The 11,832-nt window shown below is 62.8% G+C and overlaps 1 protein-coding gene across 7 annotated transcripts; it reads right to left on the bottom strand.

Annotated features, from left to right (window-relative positions):
- Positions 1-626: 626 nt before the first annotated feature.
- On the bottom strand, positions 627-11,539 carry ERFE (erythroferrone). 7 transcript variants are annotated; one of them, XM_057551865.1, is made up of 8 exons: positions 11,247-11,539; positions 8,648-8,770; positions 6,900-7,002; positions 5,427-5,680; positions 5,246-5,354; positions 5,062-5,152; positions 4,245-4,323; positions 627-2,185 (listed from the first exon to the last, which is right to left on the bottom strand). In XM_057551865.1, exons 1-8 carry the CDS (start codon positions 11,526-11,528, stop codon positions 1,967-1,969), a joined length of 1,260 nt encoding a protein of 419 aa, XP_057407848.1. In that variant the 5' UTR covers positions 11,529-11,539; the 3' UTR covers positions 627-1,966. The 7 variants fall into 7 exon arrangements, with proteins under 7 accessions (XP_057407848.1, XP_057407852.1, XP_057407847.1 ...); XM_057551869.1 differs by having other exon boundaries at positions 2,001-2,185; positions 5,250-5,354; XM_057551864.1 differs by having other exon boundaries at positions 2,042-2,950; positions 5,250-5,354.
- Positions 11,540-11,832: the final 293 nt, after the last annotated feature.

The following is an 11,832-nucleotide window of genomic DNA, read 5'->3' as shown; positions in this document are numbered from 1 at the left end:
CACGAACCGAAGACCCAGCACAGCCAAAAATAAATAAATAAATAAATAAAATTTAAAAAAAAAAAACGTTATGCGGCATGATCCCAGGCTCAGCCAGGGGGACAAGATGAGGTCGTCACTCTAGAGCAGTGTGCCCCCAACGGGCCCTCCAGAAACGCCACGGTATTCTGCTTATTTCCAGTTCTGTGATGACAGATGCAGTCTGGCTGAGGGACTCTGTGAAGGGCTGGGTTTACTGGGTCTCACGTCGGGGTCCCCTGGGTGTAAAATGCGTACTTTTCCCGGTTTGAGCAGTCAAGCTGCTGTTCCCTGTGGCTGAGTCCAGCCTCCCGTCTTAGGAATGTGCATTCAGTTGGTTCTGTGCTGGGCTGAGGTTGATCTTCACGATAACACTTCTGTCGAAGACGTTAAAAATGCATGATGAGCCTACTCAGAAAAACGAACGTTAAACTTCTGTTCAAGCCCTTATTTCTATGCAAAGCAAGCCACTGGTACTGCTGTAATTACTTAGTAAAGCAGCTGTTAGGGCTGTCTGGGTGAGTGCTGCCTCAGGATGATGTAAGATTCTGAAAATTTGCTTTTGAAGCTGTTTTGTCATGTTTGCTGGCCCTGCCCAGCCTGCGCACATGGCCTTATCACCTCGTCAGTTCTGTCAGTGGGCCCAGCCTCCCTACAAGTACCTCGGGAACGCTTCCAGCACACCCTTTCCCAGCGTGTTAAGAGCCAGGTTTCCTTTCTGCTGAGGACTGGGACGGCGCGGTGTGGCATCGCGGAAGGAAAGAGCCTCAGCGTCTCAGAACTGGGAAGCAGAACGATTCTTTATTCAATAAACATTTTCTTACAGCAAACAAGGCACCAGCCTGTGACCATGTATCCCTAATCCCCAGACCGCTCGTGTCCTAGAGCTGGGAGAGGCGTGGCGCTGGGCTTCCCTGGACGGGCTCTCCCTGCCGACTTCTCCGTGGGTCTGAGGGCCCCCGTGGGCTGGAACCATCCTTCCACCTCCCCTCCCAGAGCTCACCCCTCTGTCCTTGGTGAGCCTGGCCTAAATGACTAAGACTCTATATATTTTAAGGTCTGCCCTTTGTTTCTGTAATTTTATATAATCACATAAAATAATTCTCAAAAGTCAGTGTTTCATATATATATATATATATATATAAATATATTCCCCCTGACAATATTATACAATAAATACTTCAATAAATTGCTGTGTGACACACTCCTCATATTGAGAAAATGAAAGAGATCTGTGGGTTTTTCAAGGGTAAAAGATAGCTTCTCTAAAATATCTGTGCCCACTGGATACAAAGTGAAATCCAGAAAAGGGCGTGGCCACACCATCCCTTATCAAAGAGCATGGGCAGGCAGGACACCGGCCAGCTGGCACTTCCTGGTAGGGCGGGTACGAGTCCTACTGAGAACTGTGCCAGGACTGCCAAAGGGCACAGAGTGGTCGGTTTGTGTGCGTTGCGCCTGGGGTCCCCCGGCTGGGAGGGGAACGTCTGAGCCTGACAGTGGCGCCGGAAGCTTAGGGCTCCGGGGGGTCAGCCAGGCCTGGCCACAGTCACCTGCTTATCCCAAGGCCAGCTAGAAGGTTACGCTGAGAGGTGACTGCAGCCGTTGCCCCTTCTCTCCCAGGCCTGAGAAGGGGGCAGTGGCTTGCCAGACCAGCTTGGCCCCCAGGACATCTTACGGTACCCCGTTCCTGCAGCCTGTTTTGTGTGTAGGGACAGGGGTTGGGTAACTTCCTCAGCAGGCAGTGGGGGCCCTGCGTCTTGAAAGAAATTGCAGCAACTCCCAGACCCCCACCCCCACCGCTACCCGCATCCCATCACTGCTGCAGCAGCACAGAAGGACTTGGGACCCGGTCTTCCCAAGACACCCACCTGAGCTTGGGGCCACATTCCCACCCCCGTGGGGAAGATGCTTTCAAGAGCCCCAGAGCTGGACGGACCCAGCGGGGCTAGGCTGCGGTTGGGCACCGAGAGCCTGTCAGCTTGTGGGAAGCGTCCGCTTCATCTGTGCAGATGGGCAGGCAGGGCCTGGCCGTCCCTGACCTGCAAGGGTGTTCTAGCTCTTTCATCTGGTGGGTGGATCCGAGCAGTGAGCCAAGGCTGCAAGGGGGTAGGCAAGGGGCCCTCATCCATGAGAGGGTCTGCGACGGAGGGGGAGGGTGCAGCTCCTGTGTGGAAAGGCTGGGTGAGCGTGCAAGTGACCCTGCACATGCCACAAGTGAAAACAGCTCCAGACTGCCACTGTCCCCCGTCAGCCCTTATCCAGTGTCTCTCTGGTGCCTGAGGCTGTTATGCCCAGGGGCCACAAGGAGAGGCTTGGGCCCCGTGGTCCCTGCAGGCCAAGCAGGGCCCTGAGGTCCACAGCAGGCTAAAGGCATGGCTGGGAGAGGGGCAGGTGGGGACCAGGCAGGCTGGGCGGCCTTTGCCCTCCATCCTGGCACTCCCAGCAGGCAGCCTATGAGAACACTAAGAAAGATGGAAAAGGTGGGGCTGGGCCACAGCAACGAAGTTGAGGCTGCCGGGGCCACTGGGGCCAGGAGGGGCCCAGGTCTGCAGCCGGGGAGGGACAAAGCACGTGCTCCTGGGCACGCTGAAACGTCTCCCCTTTAACTTAAGTTGGCATCCTGAAATCACTCCCAGTCGGGGACTGCCAGTTTGCGTGTCACCTCCCCGGGCTGCCTGTAGTGGCATCTCTGGGTTGAACTGTGGTGGCCAGTGTGGGCAGTTCGGCGGGCTCCCTCCTGCGTGTGGCCTCCGCCACCCCGCCACGGCCCCGAGATTGTTCGCACTCCTGCTCCGTTTGCCCGGCGAGAGGGAGGGCCCGGGGTGGCCGGTCATACACCGAGGAGGACAGCACTGAAGTGGGAGCCACCGCGCACCGTGAGGGAGGAGCTGCTGGCATTGTCCAGGAAGACGGAGGTGTACTGCCCCGCCTGCGGGAAGGTCGGAGTCAGCCTGGATGCCGCCGGCCTGAGGGTGCGCCGACCACACACCGTGCCCACCCCGCCCCGCCCGGGGACCCAGCACCCCTGACGCCTGGTCTAGTGCCTCCTCCCCAGCTCCATCAGCCCCCCGCACCAACGGGCTCCCTGTGGTGCGTGTGCAGGGGAGCAAGCCTCTGCTCAGGGCCAGAGCGGGGCTCGAGTGTCAAACAGTTCCCTCTGCTGCACTCGAAGCCTGAAAGCGTGCTAAACACACGTGTGAGGGTTCCCCTTCCCGCACGGGCCTGGCCACTGACCCGTATGGTAGAGCCACGGTGGGACTGGTACTCCGGCCTGGCTACTCCGAATGTGGTCCAGGCATCAGCAGGGTCACATCCCCAGATGTGAACTGGGAACCCCCAGAGATGCAGAATCTGGGCGTGTGCATCTTAAGACCCCAGGCAGGCTGTGTGCCACCTGAGTTCACGCAGCAGTGCCGGGGACTAGCCCTCTTAACGCCTTCCAGCAACCCCAGCCGCCTGCGGCCACAGCCTGGCCTCCAATCCTGGCTTTGCTGTGCGAGCTTGGGCAAATTACTTCACGCTTCTGTGCCTTAGTTCCCTTATTTGTAAACAGGGGAATAATAATATTTTCTCTCTCACAGCGCTGTGAGTAATGGGTAATTTATGTTAAGTGCTCAGAACGGGCCTGGCCTAGTTAGTGCTATTTACATGTGAGCTTTATTCCACACATCTGCACCTAAATTTTTTCTTTTTCAGGAAATCCCATCTTTTCATCAATTTCTCAAGCACTTGCCCAAATCCCCACAGTTCTAGAAAGAGACTGTCACTTGGGGTTTTGTGTAGCAAATAACTGCATCTGCTTCCCGAAGTCCCGATGGGCCAGGGGTCGTGATGTCATCCTGGGCAAAGAGCTGACCTCTGTCACTGCCCCCGCCCCCTTGCCCACTGAGTCCCTTCTGAAGGGCCCGTTACGGCCGGAAGCACCAGTCCTCAATACGGGATGCCTGGGAGGTCAGAAAACAGGAGACTGAGGAGCAGAGTGTCTGTGGAGGACAGGAGTCTGTGGGGCAGGGCCAGGCCTGGGGAAAGGAGACCCGGCCTCGGCCTGGCTCTGCCTGGACCAGCGGGAGTGCTCCGTGCCGCCCTGACCCTCGCCCGGGCCTGGAAGCTGAGGGCACGGCACCCAGAGCTCCTGAGCACCCCCCAGCACCCCTCCCCGCCCAGTCACCCCCAAGGCTGTGTCCAGCTGGGGGCCCCCCCATAGCTGAGCCTGCCCCACACACCTGCAGATACAGAACGCCGTTGACCGAGATGGTGAAGAGCTCACTGCTGCTCTCCAGCCCCATGACAGCCTCCAGGGAGCTGCGGCCAGAACAGAAAGAGGGTGGGCCTGAGACCCCTGCCCCAGAACCACCAACTTCACCCACAACGTGCTCACAATCACCGCAGCGCCCGACACCCAGCAAAGTGCCATGGGCACGGCTGTCTTAGCCAGGGCTTCTGGCAGAGGTGGCATCTGAATGGGGCCCCCAAGAGGAGTAAGGACAGTCTCCACAGGGCTGAAGGTGTGCTGTGAGGGCAGGGCAGCAAATCCTGGCTCTGATGGGAAGCGAGACACTGGCCGGTGCACCTGGAGGTGCGGGGCTGGCAGCAGTGAGGCTGGGTTCTGGCCAATCGGTGCAGGGCTTTCCAAACCAGAGTGAGAAGATTTGAACTTCACCCATGCATGCCTTCTGCAACCGCTGTGGAGCACCTGCTCTCTGCCTGGGCTGTTCTGGGTGCTGGGGACACCGAAGGAGCACCCTGCCCTCCCGGACCAGCAAGCGACGGGAAGTTGGACAAGTTCACGGAGAGGGGCTGGGAGAGCGACTGGGGAGGGTCCGCACAGACTGGTCAGGACAGGCCTGGGGACGCGACGCTGGCGCCTCGGGTCGCCGGATGGGAGTCAGTCCCCTGTGGGGGGCGGGCCGGGCCCCCACGTCCCGGGTCGGGGTTCGCGGAGCGCGCGCCGGGGCGGGAGGAACGCCTGACGGTAGCCGGGTGAAGCCCCGAGGGAGGAAGCGGGCGCCCGAGCTGCGCGCCCCGCCCGCGCCCACTCACGCGTGGTGCTGGCACCGGGACTGGATGCAGATGAGCAGACGCAGGCGGTCCCGGGGGCGCGGAGGCGCCCGTCTCGTCTGCTCGGCCAGCGCTGCGGGGGGGCGCGGGGGCGGTCACCGGGCAGCGGGAACCGAGCGCGGCGGGGCGCCCCCCACCCAGGCCCCGCCCCAGCCCCGGGCCTCACCCACGTGCAGCGTGGCGGCGAGCGCGTAGAAGCCGGCGACGGGCGCCGTGTACTGGCCGCTGGTCAGGTTCAGGCCCGGGCCGCGGCGGAAGGCGCCCTCGGCGTCGGGCTGCGGGCGCACGGACGGTCACCCCGGGCCCGCCGCGCCCGCCCCGCCCCGGCCGCCCCGGCCAGGACTCACCACGTAGTAGACGCCGAGCTCGTGCAGCGCGCGCCGCTCCACCGACGCGTCCCGGCGCAGGCGGCAGTGGAAGGCGGCCTCGACGCGCGGCGCCCGCGGGCCCGGGGCCAGGGGCGCAGCCAGCAGCGCCAGCACGCCCCCGCCCCCCGCCGCCGCCGCCTCCTCCTCCTCGTCCTCCGCGGGGACGGCCGGAACCGCGGCGGGGCCGCGCGGGCGGGGCTCGGGCTCTGCGCACTCGCGTGTGCGCACCGCGCCTGGCACAGAGCGAGCGGTGGCCGCGCCGGGACCGCCTCGCTCGCCTTTCCGTGTCCCGCCCGAACCCCTTCCCCAAACCCGGGCGCTGCTGAGAGCGCGGGGGACCATTTCCGGTTGCCCCGGAACCGCGCGCAGGGCGCACGCAGTCGGGCCTGGCGGGTCTTCGGAAACTGCCTCCTGATCCTGCGGCTGCACCTGTTTCCTTTCACGCTTTGGCTACCAGGAAGCTCAGGGCTGATTCACCCAGGACCCTCATTCTCCTGCCTCACCTGCCTTTCCTACCGCTTCTTCCCCCTTCCCGCTGCTCCTGCTTCTCTGTTTACATTTTTGTTGTATCAGGGAATGCAATAGTTTAAGCCAGACTGGTCATTTTTGAAAAGAAGCTGGGTATAAATAAATAATTATTGCAGCTCTATTGCACATAATATGGAGGTTCTTCAGCCCCTGAAGCTGGTCTATTTAAATGAACAGTACATTAAATTGAAGGGGGAAAAAGACTTAATAGCTCTTCACCATGAAATTAACTCTAGTCAGTAACGTGAGCCGCGACTCAGCAGCTGGCCACAGTGCAGGGACATCGCCCTAGGTGCTAGAGCTCCGCTCAGCTCTGCTCTCTCCCTCTGCGGCCTCCAGCTCAGCCGCCCCATCCTCCTCCTCCCTGTGCTGCCCCCAGACACCATGCCCCTTGCCCCATGAGGGCAGCCTCCTGGTGCCCTCCCATGGGGCTCTGAGGCCAGCAGCAGAGATCTGTCAGGAGAAGAGGCGGGGGCAGAGGTGATCAAGGGGTAGAAGGGGGCCTGTGTTACTGGGGTGAGCCTCCGATCTCCCTGGTGTCACCGCGGGGATCAGAGGAGCCCTTTGCAAGCTTAAGGGGCCCTGACCCCTCCCTGACAGTCCCCACTTGGGGGGCACGGGCTTAGATCTCTCAGCCCTCGCTAGGCTCACCAGACTCCCAGGCGGGGCATGGATGCTGGTCCCCAGGCACCTACTGAACACCGAGCGGCCAAGTCCACCTTCCTCTGTGAAGCCACCTCCTCACCACACTCCTCCCACCTCCCCCGCAAGCTCCTGACCCACGGCCTTGACCCAGGCCAGCACCAGAGCAGAAGCCTCCTTGGGATGCTGGTCAACAGACAAAGGTCTAGCCCACCTCAGCTCCTCCATGATGCCCTCCCCAGCCCCACTCACACCGGGGGTGGGGTGGGTGCCCCTCCCTACCTTTCAGCAGCAGCTGGAACTCTTTCAGCAGGACTTCAGGTGGGGTGATGGGGCCCGGGGGGCCCTGGGGGCCGGGGGACCCTGGGGGACCTGGCAGGCCGAGCTGAAAGAGAAGCTTGACGGTGAAGACATCTGAACAGGCAGGCTGGGGACCGTGGGCACCCCCACTGCAAGTTCTTGCCACCGAGCCTGGCAAAGGGGGGCTCCTGCTTTGACCCCTGAGGTGGAGGTCAGCCTCCGGGGCCTCCGATTCCCCTGAGGAGGCAGTGAAAGCTGCAGGCACAGGGCCTCGGGGTGGTGGGGCCCCTGGGGGCAGGGCTAGGGGGAGGAAAGTGCATGAGTGGGGAAGCAGAGGGCCACAGCCCAGCCCTGGGGCTGGATTTGCTGATGGAGGGAAAGGGAGGGAGGGACACTCCAGGCTGCTTTCGACTCTCAAGGTCAGTCACTGCACCAGTTGGCAAGTCCTCCCTGTGCCTGGCCCAGCACCGGGGCCCGGGGTCCTCAAGGAGCCCTCACTGGGCTGGGCTGGGACCCACCCAGCAGCAAGGAAGTCCCCTGCAGGGAGGAGCCATGGTGACAGCCCAGCAGCCCAGCTGCCTCAGGCTCAGAGCCCGGCACTCGGTCACTGGGTCAGACCTGGGGCAGAGGGTGAGGCCCGAACTCAGCATGGGCAGCAGAGCCGTGACCAGAGCGCCTCACCCCAGGGGACACAGCCCTCTTTGGGGCTCAAGGCAAGAGTCAGCCATCAGGACCAGGTGCCAGGTCCCTGGCCAGGCTGAATGAGAGTGGGGGCCAGCAGCTGCCTGGGCCCCCATGTCCCCCAGCCACTAGGAACCAGACTGTGTCACCCCAGCCCACCTGTCGGCCTCTCCAGCTTGGTCCCTGTCTTCCCCACCAGGCCAGCCCAGGCCTCCCGTGCCAGGATGCAGAGGGAAGAGAAAGCGGGGAGCCAATGAGGCTGCCTGGCATTCTAGGGGTGCAGGGTAAATGGTTGGAACAGGCCCCAAACTCAGGGTCACTAGGCCCCAGCTTGACACTTCTGTGCCCTCTGGCCCGAGGGTGAGGGTCTGTGCTTGTTGGAAATGCTCAGGGTGTCCAGTGGGAGCCAGTGGTGGTAGTGGACTGGGGATTTGGGGAAAGGCCCGTGGTGGAGGCTCTCACACACACACCCCCAGGACACACACACACCCAGGACACACATACACACACACCCTAGGACACACACAGACACACCCTAGGACACATACACACACACCCTAGGACACATACACACACACACCCTAGGACACACACACACACCCTAGGACACATACACACACATCCTAGGACACACACACACACACACACACACACCCCAGGACACACACAGACACACACACCCCCTAGGACACACACAGACACACACACACCCCCTAGGACACACACACACACCCAGCACATGGATACACACACACCCAGGACACACACACACCCACCCCAGGACACACCCCCCCCAGGACACACACACACCCCCCCAGGACACACACACACCCTAGGACACACACACACACCCCCAGGACACACACACACACACACACACCCAGGGGATACACACACACACACACCCCAGGACACACACACACACCCCAGGACACACACACACACACACACCCCAGGACACACACACACACACACACACCCCAGGACACACACACACACACCCCAGGACACACACACACACACACGCTGTCTGGGGCTCCGGTGCTCACCTTCAGCTTCCTGGCTTTGCCTCTGCTCCCCTTCTTGCTGTTGACGCCCTTGTCGCTCTGCCTAACGAAGAGCATCCAGGCATCGCGGGGATCGATGCCGTGCACCTGCTCCACGGTGGGCTCCTGGAACACAGCGGCCGTCAGCTGGTCTGCCTCCCCTGGACGCTTTGCAGGAGGTCGCTGTGCAGGACTGGCCTCCGGCACCCTCGGGCCCCTGCCACTGCGCCCTCCAAGACAGCACAGCCCCGGCCCCCAGCCCCGCGGACAACGAGCCCTGGGGAACAGGCCACTCCACTGCCTGGACTTTGCGGGAGAAGAGGCCCCTGGGCATGGGTGGAGGAAGACGGGGTGCAGAGCTTCAGAGCAGGTGGGAGTCGGGCTCTGCTGGGCCACCAGGCCTGTCCCAGCCTCCGTCCCGGGAGCTGCAGTGAGTGCCCCTTCCTGGGAGTCAGAGGATCAGAACACCGGCATCCACGGGTGCTCAGGCAGGGGCCCCCGACTACCAGCAGGCCCCCCGACCCAGCCCGATGGTCCGAAGTTCCAGGGAGGCCAATTTCAGCCCTCAGGGATGTTGAGGCCTACAGTCCAGTGCTGTTAGGGGGACGGGGGTGGGGGGGTGTCCAGCACTGAGATATCATGACTCCAGGCGCCTGCACGGCATGTGACACCACTCATCTGCCTCAGGACTTCTGAGACACGTGACCTAAGCAAGGACAGTGATGGTTCCAGAAATGTCCATTCCCCTTCATAGTACATTCTGACTAGTCCTGACATGGAGGAGAGTTCCAGGAGGTACCTTGGAGGGAGAGGCCCTTGGCCCTCTGGGCAGTGGGCCTCGCACAGTCTGAGCTCCAGGCAGGGCTGCCAGCTGGGACAGAAATTGGCTCAAGAGGGCTTAGATGAGGTCATGGGCGCTGACTCCGGTGACGGATGGAAGGACCCTGGGATCTTGGAGCCACCAGGCCCTTTCATCAGAGGCAGACCCAGTGGTGTGGCAGCCCCTCTGCAAGGATCCGGGGCCTCCCATCCGGAGCCAGTGGGCTGTGACGGGGACGGGGCTTCTGTGATGGAGGAGCCTGGGTAGGACGGAGAGGCCTCGGAAAGGCCTCAGAGTGCCTGGGGCTTCCCCACATCTCCCCGGGTGCTGGGCCCCGCGAGGCACCCCCCGACTGGTTCCTCTCCACGGACACCAGGACCTGTGGCCCCACTTCACGGCCTCACGCTGCCCTCAGTGGAAACACGTGGCAGGAGGATTCTACATGGGCTGGACGGTGTGCCGCACGGGCCCTCCCAGCCGGACCAGTAGCCTGTGCAAGGACTCAGACCCCAGTTTGGTTTGGGGAACAGAAACAGGTGGGACCACGTCGGTCTGGGGGTCTGGAAGACGGGCCTGCGGCATTGTGGGTGGGTGTCTGGCAACTGCCCTGGCCGACTGAAGTCTCCAGCCTCCAGGGGCGCTCAGAAAGGAGCCTCCGTGGACCCAAGGAGGGTCCAAGGCCAGAACCCCGCCTGGAAGCACCTGAAGCCCCCTCTGCTTCCCGGCCACCACAGCCCGACATCTGGCAACCCTGCCCCCCAGGGGTTGTGGCTGGCTGGCTGGGTAGGGTTTGCCTTCAGTCCACGGGAAGTGGCCGAAGGTGATGGGAACGAGGGCTTCGGGGAGGCCCCTCCCAGGGAGCGGGCAGGGCTGGCTGCCACCTGCACCTGTCTTTAATGGGGGTGTCCTTCAGCGGGGGCATCACGCTTCCCAGAGTGATGCTGAGAGCAGAGGTGCAGGCTTGAGGCCCCAGCAAGGCTCTGCCCTTTGCACTGCCCACAGGCATCTTCAGAAAAAAGAAACTCAAAGCACCTTCCCCAACGGCCCTCACCTCCCTGTCTGAAAGGCCCCACCCACACTGAGGGCCCCTCTGAAGGCCCCCATTCCCCAGACTCCTCCAAGCTGACCACCCTCTTGTGTAGCAGGGGAAGGAAGGAGCAGACAGGGCTAAGCATCACCGGCCTCGGCCAGAAATCACACGTCACTGGGGGCCCGGCACCCCACCCCTTTCTCCCCTGCACCCTCCCCAACCGGCAGGAAGGCACTTTTTGTTTTTCAGAGAGACTTGCACCAAACAAACAGATTGGGGGCAGGAGTGGGGTGGGGTGGTGGTCAGTAACTTGCTCACACTTTTACAAATACGTTCTTCCCAATTTCAGGAGAATGAAGTTATTTACACTTTACTCACTTCCCGACCCAGAAGTCCCCGAAGAAAAGGCATTTCCCCCGGTCTAGGAGAACTTTGCTTCAATGCCAAAGAACTACCCAAAAAGCCAAGGTCAAGGCCGGCCAAAAGCGCCCGTCTGTGCAGTGGGGCGGCGTCCAGACCTCCCGGGCCTCCCCCGCAAGCTAAGCGTTTTTCTGCCCACTTTACAAAGGAGGACACCCAAGCCAGCCCAGGCCCCCGCTCGCGGCGCCGCGCTCCCCACCGCCCCGGAAGCAAGCGCCCTCCGCCTCCGGGGCGCCCTGGAGCTCAGGAGGTGCGCGCTCCGGGTGGGGAAGCTGAGGCCCGGAGGTCTCTGGGGCGCTGGGGCCCGGGCGAGTAGTCGGGCGGCGTCTTACCTGCGGGCGGGCGGCCGACCCCGCGGGCAGCTCGTTCCCGGGCGGCGGCTCCTCGCGGGCGCGGCCGCCCGAGGGCGCGCCGGGCTCCGGGGAGCCGAGGCCCGCGGCGGCGGCCGCCAGCAGGCCCGCGTACGCGAGCATCAGGGCTCCGGCAGGGCAGCAGGCGGGGGCCATGCGGGCGGCGGTTGCCTCTCTCCTCCGAGCGCTGCGTCTGGGACTCGCCCTCCGGCTCCGCGCCTTATAACGCGCTTGAATCCCCCGCGTCGCCCGGAGAGCGCGCATCGCCGCCGGCGCCCCCTCCCGGCTCCCGCGCGCGCTGCAGCCGCGGGGGGAGAAGCGGGGGCTGCGGGGCGGAGCACGCGTTAAGAAAGGGGGCGGGGGGTCGAGGAAGGCAGTACCGGGGAGGCAGGGGGCTCGGGGAGCGCTGGCTGGCGGTGGCCTGAGCGCCCTCTCCTGTCGAGTGCGTTTCCGCCCGAACTCGGGGCTCCCGGTGCCTCCTGCACTCTGTCCCGCGCTTCTGCTTGGCGGGGAGCCCGGACGCCCCTTCTCCCGACCCGGGGCATCTCTTCTTCCCTCCCTATCCCGC

The sequence above is a fragment of the Balaenoptera acutorostrata genome, chromosome 8 (genome assembly GCF_949987535.1).
Source record: "Balaenoptera acutorostrata chromosome 8, mBalAcu1.1, whole genome shotgun sequence".
Classification (NCBI taxonomy): Eukaryota; Metazoa; Chordata; class Mammalia; order Artiodactyla; family Balaenopteridae; genus Balaenoptera; species Balaenoptera acutorostrata.
The sequence above is the reverse complement of the archived record's forward strand: the minus strand, read 5'-3'. Positions and strand labels throughout refer to the sequence as shown.